This window comes from Metopolophium dirhodum, chromosome 9, assembly GCF_019925205.1.
Source record: "Metopolophium dirhodum isolate CAU chromosome 9, ASM1992520v1, whole genome shotgun sequence".
NCBI lineage: Eukaryota > Metazoa > Arthropoda > Insecta > Hemiptera > Aphididae > Metopolophium > Metopolophium dirhodum.
In genome coordinates, this window is record NC_083568.1 from 5,995,566 (window position 1) to 6,014,914 (window position 19,349).

A 19,349-nucleotide genomic window follows, 5' to 3' on the forward strand; every position below is an offset into this window, starting at 1 on the left:
TATATTATCATTATTATTATACCTATACGTTTCGCTGCGATAGGTACCTGCTGGAGTCGTCGTCGTCGTCGTCCCGGGCAGGCGAAACTCGTGAAACGGACGGGGTGAAGAAATAAAAATCCACGTCGGCCGAGCAACGACGACGACAAGACGGAAAAATGACAAAATACAATATCGCAGCATAATACAAATGGGAATGAAAAAATTTAGACCGGTCGCAGGTACACCTACCTATAATACGTGCACGCGAAACGGGCGAACGGATGAAAAAAAAAATACCGGCGGACGATGAATTACGATAAATCTCAGGGTAAAACGTCGACGACGAGACCGTCTTGTGTCATAATGGTAATAATAATAATAATATCGGATCGCATGTCCGTGAACAGACGCCGCGGAAATCGGCGTGCACGCGCTTCGGTACCTATTCCGCGCGACCGTCTGACCTCCCGTCAAAACCTCAAATGTACGTGTGTGTGTGCGCGTGTGTGATCTGACCCCCCACGTTCCCCCCTTGTCTACGCCACTGTATATTATATATTTTCTATTTTCTTTGTCATAAGGTGTTCATTATACAATTTTGCTGTTTTTTGTTTCTTATTATAATATCTTTTATTAAATACTAGTTAATACTTATTTCAACCATGTACTTAAATGTAATGTAACCATTGTCCATTGGGCTACCAGACCGTACTTTCAATAAATAAATAAAGTTTTATCTAATTTTATTTTCATAACTAAATAATTATTTAACAGTTTATAATTTTTAACAATGAAGTCAACTATACATTATATTTATTAGTATGACAATTGGGAAAATAAAAAATGTCATATTAATAATAACTTAAATATTATACCTTATTGCATACTGTAGTAAAATATAAAAATAGGTTTATCTATTTAATATAATAAAATGTATAAGGCAGATAATTCGACAAAAAACATTATTTAATACAACATTTTACAAGATATGTTATCAATTAATAATTTTAAATTTAACAGGCATTACTAAACTTTAATGTTTAGAGACTGATATATAACTAAATCCGAAACCAAGTTTGACGGATTTAAATACTCTTGTTTTGTTTGTTTGAATGGTTCAATACTTTGTTGATTCTGAAACAATTATAATGAGCATATAAAAAATTATTTGAATTACTTCTTACACTATTTACCCTGATTGAATAGAACATGTTTATAATTTTTTTTTTTATGAAGATTATATGAAATTTTTCCATCCTGATTCCTTTGAATTTTTTTTAGAGCTACTAGAATATAAGAACTGGCCAGTTATATCTGAAACCAATTTTGACAGATTTGAATGCTCTTGCTTCGTGCCCGAATCGTTCAATACTTTGTTGACTCTGAAACAATTAACGAGCATATAAAAAATTATTTTAATTACTTCTTACACTATTTACCCTGATTGAATTGAACTTTTTGATAACTTATTCTTTCTGTAAAGGTTATTTAAAAGTTTTCCAGCTTTATTTCTTATTACTTGGTCTTCTTCTATAGCTACAAGAATTAGTGAGACGACAAATAAAACTGGATCGTAGGATTTCCAGGTATTACTTATCTTTAATAACTGTATAACTTCCTGTAAGTATAGAAATTATATTATATACATGACATCAGAAAATATTTTACAGTGATATTGGATGTTAGAACATACATCAATTTTATTATTGTTAGCAAAATCCATAAGAACATCATAACACTCATCATATATCCATTCTGCCATAATTGTATCTGATTTTACCCTGTACACATTTTTCATGTGTTCTGGTAAACCAGAAAATGCAGATTGATTGTTTTCTATAAGCTTGACAGGCTCTGTCAATACAAAAAAAAAAAAATTAAACGATAATATAGAAAAAACTTATGTAGGTAGTTTTTGTAGTGCTTTTTTTGCATATTTTAATATTTTTAAGTGCTATATGAATGCTTATATGAACTATTTAAGTGCTTTTTTGATGATTATAGGTGATCTAAATCCCGAACCCTGGTTATGACTGTTATAAGTGAATAAAATGTTACAATTTAAAAATGTACGTATCCGGCAAGTTCTTAACTTTGTTTTATAGTAGGTCAATTCACCCTAAAACTAAAGACAACAACACAAGATCGGTTCTGATGAACAAGAAAATGTGAATTTTCTATGTCGCGCGTGGGTCAGACAGAGAAAAAAATAGTGTACTGACATCCTCTCAATAACAACTGGAAAAATTACATGAAATAATAATATAATATTATTATATACAATTTGTTTTAGCAACAAACCTACCATATGACTAATAGAAAAATAAATTACTAATAACAATATAAATATATTAAAATATTCATAAAAATTACTAAAAAAACAAGTCCATCTCCTCTCAAAATTGTTTTTCATATGCAATGATTTATCATACAATTATTATATAAAAAAAAAAAATACCCACATATCCATTACAGTGACTCAATAATGAGATACACAACACTTACCTATACAGCAGTAGTTTTTTAAATGATTTTAAAACTTAAAACAATTACCCTCATTCATCCAACCCTTGGAATGCATTATTTTTATTTGATGTATTGAACGTTTCAGTGTCGATGACATATCATGGTTATTAATAGAGGATAAGAGCTTATCAACTGGTCTTTTCAAATCATGTGTCTAGAAAAAAAACTATTTATATTAAACAATTTCTTCATAGAAATTTTTTGTTGTTACTTTTGATAATATTGGTCCTACTAATTGTAATATTGTACATAAACAATGCATATGTAGTTCATAATTTTCATCATTCTCTTTACTTAAATCTGTAATGCAGGACAGAATAGCTTTTTCTGGAAAAGCGCCCTTTTTAAAAAGTTCGCCAATAAATCTATCAAAAATAATAATTTATATATATAAAAAAAAATAAGGTAATAGTTAATTAAATAATATTAATTCAAAACATACCTGCAATTACATATGGATTTTTTATTAAAATCGAATTGAAAATTATTTAAAGTGGATATACACTTCTTTGGTACCTGGTAAACAAATAATAGTATGTATAAGTATTATTTAACCCAACCTTTAAAAATTAGTAAACTTATTTTGAATTCAGAATTACATATAATTTTATACAGGAATGAGGAATAAAAAAAAAAACGTATAAAGGTATTATAATATGTTAAGAACCATAAATGATAATATTAGTAATAAATAATAATCGTAAGTCATAACAAAATATAATGACAACATAACTATTTACCATATTATCATTTTTCATCTTCTCTTTTAATTTATTTAATTCTTGTTGATACTTTGTATGAAATACATCAGAACATTTTTTTAATAAAACTTTTTGAAATGTTGTTTTAGTATCTGTAGCAAGTTTATTAAACTTAGGGTCATTCATCATACGTGCACACATTTGGGCATATATGTGTGTATAGTTTTGCCTTTTTAAAGCCTAGATGGATAAAATGCAATAGATGAAATAAAACGTAATAATAATATTATACAAATTCCATTAGAAGTTAATCAGTAATGATATTAGGTATATACATACTCGATCAAATATTATATCCGTTATATGTTCGAGTAATTTAACATTATGTATTGGCAAAGCAATCATTTTTTGTGTCATCTTAGCCAAGTTGACATCATTTAAATGATAAACAATCGATCTTACAGTATTTAATACTTGCTAAAAAAATACAAATTTTAAAAACTAATGATTAAAATGTATAAATATATAGAGACTAAATAACACTTAATATTGCATGAATAATAAATTAAAACTATTCTATCTCTAATTGTTTACACGAGTGCAAGTGCAAGAAAAATGAGTAATAAGAATAACTATTTTATCTCTATGTTGTGTATATCAATACACGATGATTCATCCAGGCAGAATAAAGTAGGAAATAGCAATCTAGAGACATAGGTATCCTGTCTACATATTCCTACCATTTAATTGTGGTGTTGATTATTGTTTCCATCAGGCATTAGAACTTTGGATTAAATATTTTGTAATAATGAACAATTTAACTTATTTAACATATTATGATAATTATATATCAAAGAAGCATTAAAATTTTATAAATGTGTAACATTGTGTATAACATTGAATACTTACATCAGAGTTATCAATTTGTTCCATAATGATTTTTTTCAATTTTATCAACTGCAGTACAAACAATCAACTGAAAATAAAATAAAATAAATTATAAGAAAGAAACTGATTTAAATTTAATAATAATAATAAATTAATACAACATTTTATTTAGAAACTGATTACAAAACTCAAATAAAAAGGCTAAATCAAAAATTTAATTATTTACTACTTTATAATAAAATACGTTTAATATAAAACATAGTCATTAGGAATATTGTAATTGTATGGAAAAATAATATGTTATACCAGTGTTTATGCAAACAACATTATTATACTAAAAGGACTAATTTTATATTATCCATACAATTACAATTACTGTCACATAAAATAAATATACCTTACTTGTAGTTATTTGTGTATAGAGTAGTAACTAGTTCTGCAAAATCTAGTCTTATAATCTTCAGTCGATACACATAAATCAATGAAAACGGACTTCACAATTATTCTGAGATCAATGACGAGAATCGAAAAATTAGGATTTATGCGGGTATAATATATTTATACTATTATGTTGCCAAGTATTTGTTATTATACGTAACCCACCAAATAACTATTGAAATTACCTAGGTGCTACTTAATATCAATATTATGCTAATGCAGGCCAAGTATTAAATTATAAGTTATAACAATAATAAACAATGGTCAAAAACACACTGGATAGGTGCACAACTCAAGTCACCTAAGTATCCAGGCACGTAGTCAGAAAATATTCACTAGGTGGGCCAATGTTAGATGGGCCCCCTACCTAAATATATTACCTTGTACAGTTGTAGGGGTGTTCGACAGACGAGTTGACGACCATAATAATAATATAATTCTATATGAAATATGAATCAATATAATGACAATACCCTTACTCAAAAGTATTTTAAAAATAGACATAAAAGTATACAACAGTCACTGTCTAGATAAGATAAGAATAACATGACATGCTAGTATACTATAATAATATGGTACCAGTGTTGGGCTTTAAATAGCAATTATTTCCTAATCAATCGTTGACGATATTATGATTTATAAAAAATAAATTATCACCGATTCTTAGTAGGAACAGAATTTAAATGTAATACAATATACATATTTTATTCCAGAAATGGACATGGATTGAATTTAGTTACGTAACTTATTTTAGATTCTAATTAAAACCCGATATATTTGGTTTTATTTGTGTAATATTTAGACAATATTAAAAATATGAAATTTCATTTAAATTAAAAGCCCCTGTATAATAATGGGCCCCTCTGAATACTTTGGGTGGGCCGGCCTACGGCCGGACACATAATAGGGTGGGCCTGGCACACCCTGCCCCCCCCCCTTAGCTACGTGCCTGTAAGTATCTACTATATATAGTTACTATAGTTAGGATAACTACCGCGGAACCGTTTACTATAATATTACGTTCTCGATCGATATAGTACACCGATGTCTCGATGCAGTGTGCATTGTGTACACAGAAAACTACAAGTAGACTGATCTGATCAATGTCCGATCAACACTGTGACCGTATAAACTAGCAACTATTAAATTGTAATGAGCTTATGAGTGATGTAATGCAGAAAATACAATATAATAATATAATACGTATTATGTACGAAATGTTAACAGTTGTCAATTAAGTGGTAGTTTGAAATTTGAATGTGTGATACCACCATATATTCTAAGGCCATGTGTGATACCGTGATGCAATTAACAATAAATAGTATACAAATCCAATATCGTAGTACACAGTACATAGTATACTATTAATTTATAATAGAAGTCTGTGCATGGCAAAATATTGAATTGTAGTATCTGTATCAAATCACAGAAAAGAATATTTATGATTTGACTTGTGGTAGGTAGTGTAATAATTGTACATGCCCAGATTAATTAAAGACCGTGTGCATAACACTGTACAGCTCTTAATAGAATATTAATTTTTATTATATTTATATTTTATTTATTCGTGATGTTTGACTTTGGACATCTTATGTTTTATATTTAAAATTAATATCTTACATTTTTAAATATAGATATAAATTGTAAATAATTTTTATTTTAAATAAATAAAAATAATAAATAATAGATTATACATCATTATAAAGTGCGTGATTTTTGGATACAGCAATTTTTTTTAAAAATTGCGCGGTTTTAACCTACTCAAAGTGGGCGGATTGGTCGAGATTTGTCGAACGCAGAAATGTGCGGTTTTTGGAGTCAACGGTTCGAATTATCGTGAAATCGGTTTCAAACGATGTGACCTACACAATTCGTGGCGTGAAATAAGTAGAAATCGGTACCACGAGCATATACCACAGAATATCAACCGTTCATGCACTGAAAAAAGTTACGATTATACACTGTTTAATCTAATAGAATTAGTTTATTTATATTGTAATATTTCGACGGTGAATTGTATCCAATAAACATTTAACTTTTTTTAAGTTTGGTATTTATATATAGTGTTTAAAGTAAAGTAAAGCAAAGAAATATTTTCAATTAATTGAATTATTTTTCCTCAACTTAAAATACCCTTAGGCATCTATATTAAGATCCTTAAGCCCGGCATCTATGGCCATTAGCTATTTGTAGGGTTGTATTGTGGTGGTGGTAGGGTTTTGAACTGTGAGTTTTTTTTTTACACGCGAGTGTTTGGGTTCGGCAGAATTTTTAAATGGGCACCCATAGGTATCTGCCATGGCCGGGTGGGGGATGGCGGCCTTTCTCTCCAGATACCGTGACTGGCCGAAGAAAAATGCCACCCGTAGCCGGGATCGAACCGGCGTCTGTGCGCGTCGCAACCGACGCCTTAATCCGCTCGCCCACTCCGTCCCCCGTAGTGTTCGCCGACGTAGTCTTGTGTGCACACTGCACAAGCAGCAAATCCCATTTTATTTGCTGTAAATTCTTAGTCCATCGTTTTTGCATTTGAAATTCCCACGCGTGCCATAACGTGAAAAGATATTAAATTATCGATAATACAATTTGATTTTGCGTATGAAAATTTGTGACAGGTAGTCACTGGTTTTGAAACTTTCTATAAATAAGGCGAAAAAAATGAGATCAAGGAGAATGAGACATTGCCATCTAAAGTTGTTACTGAAAATACGTACACATTATTTTACACAATATTACGACGAAGATAATATTCCTATAAGATTATGTTCAATAGGTACTAACGAATATTCAAAACCGTATAAAAGGTCCATTTTGTTTCCTCGAGGATGTAACTTAGAAAATCGTTGACCAAAATTCATTAAATTTATCCATATATTCTGCAAATGGTATTCACTATAGTGAATTAATAATAATTAAAATAAATTTAACTCGAAAACGAATTTAACTCGACGTTAAAACTGAAATGATGCATAAAATTATAAGCAAACACTTTGTCATGTAACAAAATCTATATCTTTATACTATTATTATAAAGAAATATGAGGTATTTAACATACCAACGATATTTACACTCTCTATCTAACTCAAACAATTCTATTTGGAAAGCTACTAAAAAAATCCTAAATAAAAAAAATGTAATACCACCAATTAAATATCCTGACAGATCCTTCGCTAAGACCAACCTAGAAAAATCAAACTTGTTTGCCTCTCTTTTAGAAAATAATTTCTCTCCTCACCCCGACGTTAACAACATCAATCATACATCCTTTATTGAAAAATCTCTAACCAATTGCCTCCCTATGTCCTTACCCACAAAACATACCTCCCCTAGCAAAATTCAATTTATTATCAGCAAATTATCAAACAAAAAATCTCCAGGTCACGACCTCATAACAAATCGAATTATAAAACATTTGCCTAAGAAAGTCATTCTTCTCTTAACCTTCATCTTCAACTCAATTCTTCGTCTCTCCCACATTCCTCATTCTTGGAAACACTCCAAAATTATTCTAATTCCAAAACCTGATAAACCTCCTGACCTGACCTCTTCATATCGTCCTATCAGCCTCTTACCTTCATTCTCAAAAATTCTAGAAAATATTATACTAAAGCGATTAAACCCTATATTAGCAAGCCATAATATAATCCCCCACACTCAATTCGGTTTCAAAAATAAACATTCGTCACTCCATCAAGTCCACAGAATAATCGACATAATTGCACAAACTCTCGAAAACAAAAAGTATTCCACTGGCGTCTTTCTCGACGTAGCTCAGGCGTTCGACCGCGTTTGGCACGAAAGACTACTATATAAAATACGATTTCTACCAGCCCCCCTGTTTTTAACCATAAAATCTTTCCTTCACAACCGGTCCTTCGTCGTTCGCTGCGAGGACAAACTCTCACAAATCCGTTATATAAAAGCAGGCGTACCCCAGGGAAGTATTCTTGCACCTACTCTTTACAATATATTTACCTCCGACATTCCTCACTTCGAGAACACCACTCTTGCCACCTTCGCAGATGACACAGGCATAATATCAACTAATGTTGACCTAACCATTGCATCAGATAATCTACAATCCCATCTCAATGAACTACAAAACTGGTTCAACTTGTGGAGAATAAAAATAAACCCAAACAAATCTACCCACAAACCTTTACTCTACGTCCAGACCATAGTCCCCCCATTACCCTTAACAACGACACGATTCCTAAAGCACAATCTACCTGTTACTTTGGAGTCCACCTCGACAGTAAACTCTATTGGGCAGTTCACATAAAAACAAAAAGGAAATCACTCAACTTTAAACTCCACCAAATGAAACACCTTCTCAAATCAAATCTCCCTCTCAACACAAAACTCCTAATCTATAAACAAATTCTCCACCCTTCAATGACTTACGGAATACAGCTATGGGGTACCTCCAAAAAATCCAACATTCAAAAATTCCAATCTTTCCAATCAATTTGTCTTCGTCTCCTCTCAAACGCACCCTGGTACGTCAGCAACCTCACACTCCACTCTGACCTCAAAATCCCATACATAAGCACCCTAGCCTCCCACTACTATAAATTATTTCACAATAACACAGTCAACCACCCTAATCCGCTCATTTCCAATCTCTCATCCATCTCTCTCCCCGATAACCCTCCACGTCGCCTAAAGCGAAATTGGCCCAGGGACCTCCTCAACCAATAAAAAAAAAAAAAAACCTAAAAGTCTAGAATTGAAGTAGTGTCGCTCGGACACTCCCTTCCATCAAGCCGTCCAGTTTTGTATAAAAATCATCAACCATATTACTCATTGTATAGTTAATACAGATTGTATATATTTTCTTTTAATAAAAAAAAAAAAGAAGTATTGTTTATTTTAAAGTAAAAACTCTTTTTTTTTTCAACTATTGATGCTTTATGTTTGACTCCAGCTCGTTTGATTTCAACAAGAATTCCAAAATTCAATCAAAAGGATTCTCCCACTAAAAAATCAAAAGTCAGGCATTGTTCAAGAAAAAAGTTCATTCAACACCTTTGAATGGTACCTAATATTAGTAATATTACTATCATTAAGATGACATCACATCCGCATGTGTTGTCTCCGTCTTATACACTTTTTTCCATTATATCCAATATATTGTTCATTATGCTGGTGTACATGTGGCTGTGACGGCCTCTTAATATTAAATTATTATAGTTCACTACTTTTGCTTATTTCTAAACTTCTTTGGTAAATATTATATTAGATATATGTTCAATTTCCAATTCATCTATCAATTAATTAATATTGTTATAGATATTACATAGACCATAAAAATCAACCTAACCTAACCTAACCGTTTTTAAATTGTGCTTTCTTTGTAGCTATAGAGGTATATTAGTATTATTAATACAATTGTTTGAGTTAAAGTTATTGATTTTTATTTAGTTCAAAATTACTGATAGAATCATGACACAATGTATTATAATATAAACTTAATGCCTGAATATTGTTGAAGACTTATACAGCAGGTAGTTTTTTTTGTTAAGTCACACGTGTACTTCGCTTCAAGCATATATTACAACATTTTCCCAAAATAGAATTACTCGAGTAATCTGAACTGATTGAATCTTAAAGAAAAGGGTCTGTTATAAAGATATTTTACTCCACATTTTCATTGTTAAATGATTGCAATAAAATATGAAATCAAACTCGATTTTTTTAAACTGATATTATCGTTATTTACGTTCTATTGTTGAATATTGATAGATATTATTTATTATGTAAGCTGGTATAATATTGTATATATGTATATATATTATATTCAACTGTAAATTGTTCTAATATTGCAGATGATATTCTTAAAACAATAATGAGAAACCAATTAATTTTCAAATTCAAACTAAGAACAATTGAAGAAAAACAAGATGTTATCATCAAAATGCTCGAAGATCAAGCCAGCAAACAAATTTTTCCAAATGGAGATAATTCACTTATTGATTACAGCCCTACGGCTGATTTGTACCACATAGAAGGTCTAGATGATCTCAATAAAATAGAAGATCAAATTTTATTAGACACCGATTATCGCAAAAAAATTGTGAGTGATGTATTATATTGTTCTTAACAATATGTTAATATTTTATTTAAATTATCTTTTTTAGACTATTATATATAATTATTCACTTAGGTCATGATCTAGCCAACAACATTGGTGGGAAAAATGTAAATTCATCAGTAAAAATAAAATGATGATACAACTTTTTGATGATAAACTATTGGCCCAGTCTCATTTGCTGGAAAAAAGTTGACATCAAAAAAATCTTTCCAGTCATTGGGCTTCTATAAAATAATTCATGGTAAATTTTAGATTGAAAATGTATTACATAATAGTATAATTATAATTTTAATGTCATTCATTTTAGAAGCCACCAAAAAAATGTCAAAATGCAAAGGTGTTGTAAGGCAAGAGGAGATTGACGATGCTATAAAGTATATGCTCATTCAAGCACCATTTCGTTTAAAACGAAAAACCGAACAGGAAAATGCAGCATTATTAAAATAAAATAAACAAATGTATTAAGCATTATACTTTTTATACTTTTAATGAAGCATGTTTTCCATTGTTAAAATGTGTATGTATTTTATTTTTAAAAAATATAGGCATTATAAAATATAAGTAAAATTGCAGATTTAAACTAATAAGGAATTCAACCTAAAAATGCGATGTTGTTTATAACTTGATGATACAACGTTGAATTCAATATTCAAATGCAATATTTCTCATAGCGTTTTGGCGTGATGTTGGACTTAACATGTATGTTATCATGTTGAATTGAGAGTAGGAATGCAATGTGTCTGATAACATTGTGGTGTAATGTTGAATCAAACCTTGCAGTATGCGATGTGTTATCGATTCTTAAAAATCGGTTCAAACGATGTTCCGTATAAGGTTTATAATTAATGTTTATTAAAATACAATTTGATGAGTATTAAATGGTTGGTGAAATGTTTAATGTTGTTCTTTTCAGTCTTAACTAATGTTCTATTCAAGGTTTATATGTTTATGGGGATATATTATCGTGAGTGCGAGCGGGTGAAATCCAATCGGACGCCGAACGTGCGTCGGACATTCGGGTCTGTGTACGTACGAGGTGTCATCTGGACGAGGAGACGTCGTGTCACATGCATAATTGATAACGTGGTTCAGCCATCGGCCAACATCGTGGATAGCGGGCATATTCGAACGGGCAGACGGACGTTTGCGCAAGGTCGCGGTCGCATTATTGGACATCCTTAGTGAAATTCATAAAAAATTATTGTAAATCATTCAATATATAGTGTTATAATTTTTACCTACGTATATTACAATATATTATTAACAACGGTCAATGATATAATGTTTTCAAAATAATCAAAATTAGCATGTAGATTGATAGAGACCAAGTCCACTGTGTCATCGAGCGAAATGATCCAAAACATTTCATTTAAATCGTAAAACGAACAATCACAGGTAGGCTATAATCAAAAAAAAAATAAATATTCATCTTATTGAGAATATTCTAGTCTATATAGTTTAGAACAAACCTCGTTAGTATAACCGTTAAATTGAATTCACACCCGCCTTTTAAGTAAAATAAAAATAGTTGAAAAACGGTTTTTGTCAGCTCTCCTGAAAAGTCACAACAACGGACTTGTACTCTTCAGCCTCTCAGGCACAGATAATACCTGGTAAATGTATATTATACTGTTTGCATTACCATAAGCGAAACTCACGAGTAACTCGCTAACGCCACGCGGGATGGCTAAAATTTAAAATACAATATGATTTTGCTTCCATACACATGCAGAGCGAATTGCACCCAAAATGAGTTGATTAATCATAATTTTTTTCCCGGGCAACGCCGGGTTATTCAGCTAGTAATTATATAATCGAAAAATAAGCCAATGAGTATAAAATGGTATACATGCAATTAATAATTTATTATATAAATACAAAACAAATATACATAGTGATTGGTTATATAAATAAAAGGTGCAGAACAGTTACATTACAAAAGAAATATACAAGTTATTGGTTATCATACAAGGTTCAGAACAGTTACATTACAAAAGATATATACAAGTTATTGGTTATCATACAAGGTGCAGTTACAATACAAAAGAAATTCATTTATTATTTATGGAAATATGAGGTCTCCTCCCTGCCAGATGATAATAGCAAAAAATTCGTAACGCGGCGCAGCAATTTTATTCAAGAACGGCCGTAGAGGAGTACGGAGAAGGCCCATGTGACGACTTACGCAGACATATTAATTCGAAAAATATTATTTCTTCTGACGTTATCCCAAGACAGCATTCGGGGAATAGGTGGGTTATTCCCCGCGAATAGCGAACAAACGCTAACGTCCGTCTGCGCGGGACCGGACGAAGCGTTTATTCGTCCAGCTCGTTCGGACGAACTCGATGTCGGCGAGCGAACAAGCGGACGACGGACCGCTTGAACCGTTTCCACGTGGACGTGCGTTTGTTCGCGCTCGTTTGCGTCGACTGATCAAGGCGGACGCCGCCGTCCAGCGCCAACCCGACATCCTCCGCGCTCTGAACGATTACTTCTCCGTCACTCGAGATCGTTTCTTCGGTTTGGGTCGGTTTATCGCGGCGGACGGTGGTGGCCTCCACCTGTACGACATGGACGCGACGTGCCGACGGCACGTTCGGCGTCGACCTCCATTGCCGCCCAATCTTCTGTCCGGTGAAGTCATCGACTCGACGCGCCGACTTGGCAAAGTCTGCCGACCAGTCTCTCAGGTCGGCGAAGACTTCACGCATTGCCAGTTGCTCCGAGGACGGCGGGCGAACTTCGGCTCCCGACATAACGTCATCACTTATAATCTCTACTGCGGCAATTGTTGACATGGCTCGTAACCGTTTATCACACAACAAGTTCTTTATTATACAGGATATAATATACTTCGGTCGCTTGACAGTAATGCGGTACAATATGTTAAATCCTTGCGCGGAAACTTTTGTGATGCAAATAATTATGGTTCAAACACTATAATATTATTATACTACCATAACAACGCGCTGTTCGGTTAGGATCGACTATATATATAGACGAAAAGAAAAAAGAGGTTATATATTGTATATATCAAATTTCATAAAAATTTCAAAGACGTATTCAAATGGTAATGTGAGTTTTACAAAACTTCTTTTTATAATTTATTGGTATGAATATTGTGTAAATATTAAAGTAATAGAAAATATAGAAAATTAATTGCCCGCATATTTCAATATTTGATCCGCCTAATTTGATCAAGTCAATCCGTAACAGCTAACATAATAATATATAATATTATATAAACGTAATTTTAATCCGTATCAACAATTCTTTTTGAATTGTTTGAATCCACTTCTAATTGTTGATAAAATGCCTAATGTTTTTTAGGAATCGCATGTGAGTTACATAATGCTAGTAAGACTTTTTTTTTTCTGGAGTAATTTTTGTTGCATTTTGCAATGCACACAATTTTAAGTCATTACAATTTAATGGTTTTCTGGTGTCGATAATATTAAAATTTATATCAGAGTAGCTTGTTTTATATTCAATCAAAAATGGATTATCACGTTCGACTCTAATCATTTTTATTGAATTCCATAAAACATTTTCGCCATCAAGACTTTTTTTTTTAAATATCCAACCTAACCAGAGGTACGGGAGCCACGTGAGTTCGCGCGGGTGGCCTAGTCACTGCCGTCGCCCCGGGAACAGTAAAAGAACACTGCGGACGTCGGCGTGACCATAGCCATGGCCGTCTCGGAGAAGAGCAACAGCGGTTTTCTCCAGCCCAGCCTGTCCACCAGCTCGACGGCCACTAAGTTTACTACGGCCGTAGTGACGGCGAACAGCATGACCCACTCGTGTTTGTTCAACAGCGACCCATTACCTGGCAGTATGAGCGCTGAGTAGGCTAATATGCAGATGGCCGGCGCCCGCATATCCTTCCGGCTGGCGAACAGCTCTTGGAACGTGGAACGGTTCTCCGTCTCCTTGCGCACGTTCACCTCCATCAGGTCCAGGTCCAACGGCTGCGCTTCAGAAAAACAGAACTGGCCCGACGGCGGACACGACGCTCAGCGTGCGGTACGACACCAACGGACCGATAATCGCCTCCATCAGCGTGGCCAAAGTGCAACCGAAGGCAGAACACGCTTCCCAATGCTCCGCGTATGGCGGGCGACGCTATCCCAACCAGGTGCACGGGCACCACCGTGTACGACATGCCCTTGCCCATGCCGGCCAGCAGACGGGCCGTGTACAGCGCCCAAGCGGTGGGCACGAACAAGCGTCAGCGCCCGCGAGACGAATGAACAGCGGCCGTAGCACCACGCGGTACTGCAGGGCTTCCGGCCCATCCGGTCCATCAGTTGGCCGGCCAGAAGTGGACTGATCACGTACCCCAGGTCCGTCGTGGCCACGATCCACGGCAGCTCGTCCGTGGCCGCGTTGAAGTCCGTCTCGTGCTCGACGAACCCTCTCCACCGCCGAGCCTGGCCACCCCAGCCACATGCCGCTGATGAATATCGACATGGTCGCTGCGGGAACGGTCACAACATGGTCATCACTATCAAAATATAATCTATTTCAATAAAAGGAAGCGTGTGTGTGTGTGTGTATGGGTGTGTGTGTGTGGGTGTACTTTTATACATAATAATGTGTAATGTTACGTATAATATAATATATAGTGGGTGCCCCCCACCCCCGCCGTCGTCCGAGAAGATATAATATATTTTATAAAATAATGTGATATTTTTTCAACTTTTTTCCATTATAACAATACACGGGTAACCTAACTTATACCGTACCACAATGCAATAATATTGCACGTACCGACGTAACACGATGATTTGCTCACCTGACGCGCGGAGGAACGCGCATCATTGTCTGTCACGTGTACAGAATTGGCCCGATCGTCGTTGTCGTTTTTACATACACATTTCGTACGGTCGCCGCAACGCGCTGGTTCGTGTTGGTTACCCGGTAGTACCATGCAACCATGGTTTCGCAAATGCGTATACCTACATATCCACAGGAGCAAATAGCGTTTGGGATTTGGGGGGGGGGCTAAGCCACTAAAGCCCCCCTGCGCCTATGTACATAATATCATAGTATACGTCGCAGTGGCGTGATTCCGTCCACGTTTTGTCTGTTAGTCTGTTTTCTCGATTACCGTTTTACCCGCGCGCCACCACCGACTTTCTATGTTTTATTTTTTCATTACAATCGAGACTTTATAAACGACAAATAATATAAAAAACGTCAGGGTAAATTATGTATTATTTATGAAATATATATGGAGATTTTAATTTTAATTTCCAAGTTTTATAAATTTTGAAATTAAATTATGCATTTGAAGACATTTTTACAACGACATAACATTACCTAAGGCGAAAAACGTCAAATAATAGTAATAAAAAAAAATACTTTCAATATTAAATATTGTAAGTACCTATGTTGAAATCGCACAAAATTAAATTTTTAATAAAATTAATGTGTTTCATTTAGTGTTACATACACGACTGCCGCCGAAAAATCGAAATCTGCTTATCGAACTCGAAAGACTTGTACGTTTGCATAAGTTGATGAGAATATTATTAACAGAATTCCATTTTTTTTTTTTGGATTTATATGTACCTATATTATTATAACATCGTGTGACGAAAAAGTTGAAAATACTTACGATGATTACATTTTCTCGTGTTCTGATGAAAAATTAATCAAACTATCACGACAACAATGGTTAAATTGAAATATTTTCGGTGGTGCGAGACGACAGATTTCTGTGCGCTCAAACGACGTCGCGGGAAACGCGGCACGTGCAGACGACAAAGATAACACCCGAAGGATCGCATATGGCCGCACGTTATAATACTCCAGTGCAGTGTCGTCGTATACGAGGACACGGTATAATATTGTATAGGACTTTCACGATGACGCGCCGTCGGTTTCAGATCACGACCACCGGGGTTGTAGGAACGTTACACCGGGGTCGTGATTATGCAGTCGTCTGCCATAGGAAAGACGAGGACGATCGGATGGTTTCGACGAAAAAACGACGGCACAAGACTTGTCTCGGATTACCGCGACGGTCGTACGACGATTTTTACTTTACTTTAGCAGTTCGGCGCACATCTCATCATTGCAGCGAGAACGTTTTCCCGGCGTCTACAATGATAATGACTATAAGTCTCCGCAGAACCACGATGATATTATTACATATACTATTTTTTTTTTTTTATTGATCTTGAGCCCGGCAGCTGAGGCCATTAGCTATTTTTAGTTTTTACTGTAGGTTTTTAAGTCGGTAGGGAGAGGAACACGTATGTGTTTAGTTTGGCAGAATTTTTGATTGGGCACTCATAGGTATCTGCCATGGATGGCGACACTTGTTCTCCGGACACCGTGACTTGCATGTCCGAAGAAAAATGCCGCCCATGGCCTAGGAATCGAACTCGGGTCGACTGTGTCCGCTCGGCCACTCCGTCCCCCAACGACGACGATTTTATTTCACATATTATTATGTTATTATGTAATCACCGTCGTAGGACTTGCGGGGTAGAAATAAATCCACCTACAGTGGATAACAAGTGTAGACGCAGTCGTGAAGCTAAAGGAAAATAAATCGGCGTTAGTCGTGCAAGATGGGGAGAAAACTATATTTGTATAGATAAAATACTACCACTTGGTTAACGATTTATTTTAACACGATTATTATTTGAGTTTTATTTATAAATAGGTAGCTGAATTGATTTTCGTATAATGTGTATAAAAGCATTGCATATTATATTTTTAATGTCTAAAATACGATGACATATTTTTTTCTACTGATTTATTTTTTAACATTATTTTGATTTTTACCCATACATCTAAGTCATTTGGTTTCTTAATGTTTGATAATCAAACGATTTAAACTGGAAGAAATTATTAAATTTGATATTATATTTAAGTCTGCTAGCGATGTCCGCCTTTTTAAAAATGAATTACACTTTTTTGTAAAAACTATTATTTTACTATCGTTAGTAGGAGTAAACACTGTCTTTTGTAGAACTTAACACAATGTCTATGTAGGAGATCACCTACGTTTGTAGGTGTTTACCATTCCCTTAAAAAGTTGTTAGTGCTAGGGCCCGTACGGGTCCGGGTCCTATATTATAGGTTGGTCATTATAAAACCAAAAACACATAGGTATATGAAGGAGAATAAAATAATATATTATAATACAATTCATACCTTTGTTATGACTTATCCAATGATTCTCGAACAGATACCACTTTATAGGTCGTGAAATCGTATACAGGTATGTGTATTATATACCACACTGCATTACTCGAAAAATAAGATCCACGTGTTTGGAAAAGCTGAGCTATATAGTCGCACTCCATTTACATATCAATTCGCGCCGTATTTGTTGCGAACCGCATAAGGCTGAGACGTGTTTTTCCCTACGGGTTTTACGTTCGACATGAAAGGGCCGCCGCCATTACGGGTTGTGGGAAATCTGATGAAATGGAAATGGAAAAAAATAAAACCAGAATCTATTTGCCTCGGCGAGTGTACTAAAGAACTGAGATTCGCGTTGTGCGTTCGCCTTTTGCGGGACAGCGGCGCTGGCGAAAAGTATATACTTATACGCATAATAAAATATAAGAGAAAAAAATCAAAAGCAGTGCATTAGTGCGTTCGACCTTTGCGGCGGACGTGGTGACATTAGCGGCTGCAGTACAACCGCGGTAATGGTATATATTATTATTGATAACAAAACATATTATACGTAGAGATGAGTCGCGATCGCTCGAAAATATGTTTTCCAAGATACATATTATTTTGACCAAGTGCTCCGAGTAATTTTCGTGCTCTCCTTACACGGATATAGAAGCCAAACCGTCGACCCCTGGGAATATGCTTCAGAATATTCCGAGAATCGTTCAGTCATCGTTAACGGGGGTATTGATCATATTTAATTATATATATTATGTGTATATAATACTCGTGGTTTTGGCAACAGATTCGGTCGTTTTCAAGCGATTGTTTCGCACTGAATACAATAATTCGAATTTAAAATGTTGTTGTTGTTTGAAAAAAGTATAAAATCTTTGTCTCTTTCGTTTTTATTGTTTCAGGTTGACAGAAACAATTATTATATCGCGTTTCCAATGGAACAAGGTAAAAGACAAAACGTTCTGAATTTCTGATATCCCGTTTCAAATTCATATGAAATAAATAATATATTGTATGCTTTATTCGTTTAAAAAATTTTTCGCGTAAGTACTATTATACATAATTTTAACATTAACTTTACTTTTTAATTACCATATTATATCATTAAAATGAATTAAAAACCAAAGCTGCAGTGCTGCACAACAATGAAACAGGGAAAGGGGAAAAAAAATTAAATTGCAGCCATTGGGACAGTAGTTCACCAAGGATAATATAAATATAATTTAATAATAATATACATGCGTGCGCGTAGTGCGTACTCTATTATTACTCATGGAAAATTTTCCATTTTACACACATAATATACATATTTGAATTTTTTGTTTATTTAAATGGTGCACGTAGGCTTATAAAAGGTATTTCAGATAATATGCATGCAAATCAAGAATAATATAATAACATTTTTTTACAGAGTTACTGATGTAAATTAAATACATTTACTCAACAAATGATTGTAATCGTATATAATGAGTGATAAAAGCAATTTTTAAATACAATGACCATAAAGCGCAAACGTGCATTCAATTTCATAAAGACCAACAATAAGCATTTTAAA

The 19,349-nt window shown here is 34.1% G+C and overlaps 1 protein-coding gene and 1 pseudogene across 1 annotated transcript in view; both read right to left on the minus strand.

The window, feature by feature from the left end:
* Positions 1-878: 878 nt before the first annotated feature.
* LOC132952886 (uncharacterized) overlaps positions 879-19,349 on the minus strand; it is a 135,297-nt gene continuing 116,826 nt past the window's right edge. Inside the window, exons 4-13 of the mRNA XM_061025371.1 lie at positions 4,119-4,185; positions 3,549-3,686; positions 3,249-3,449; positions 2,951-3,024; positions 2,720-2,873; positions 2,536-2,662; positions 1,676-1,836; positions 1,422-1,600; positions 1,176-1,364; positions 879-1,116 (exon numbers count right to left, since the gene is read on the minus strand). Of these exons, the coding sequence (XP_060881354.1) occupies positions 1,220-1,364; positions 1,422-1,600; positions 1,676-1,836; positions 2,536-2,662; positions 2,720-2,873; positions 2,951-3,024; positions 3,249-3,449; positions 3,549-3,686; positions 4,119-4,142 (1,203 nt within the window). The 5' untranslated portion in view covers positions 4,143-4,185 and the 3' untranslated portion in view covers positions 879-1,116; positions 1,176-1,219. The remainder of the gene's footprint in view (positions 1,117-1,175; positions 1,365-1,421; positions 1,601-1,675; positions 1,837-2,535; positions 2,663-2,719; positions 2,874-2,950; positions 3,025-3,248; positions 3,450-3,548; positions 3,687-4,118; positions 4,186-19,349) is intronic.
* LOC132952887 (uncharacterized) lies at positions 13,988-18,610 on the minus strand (annotated as a pseudogene).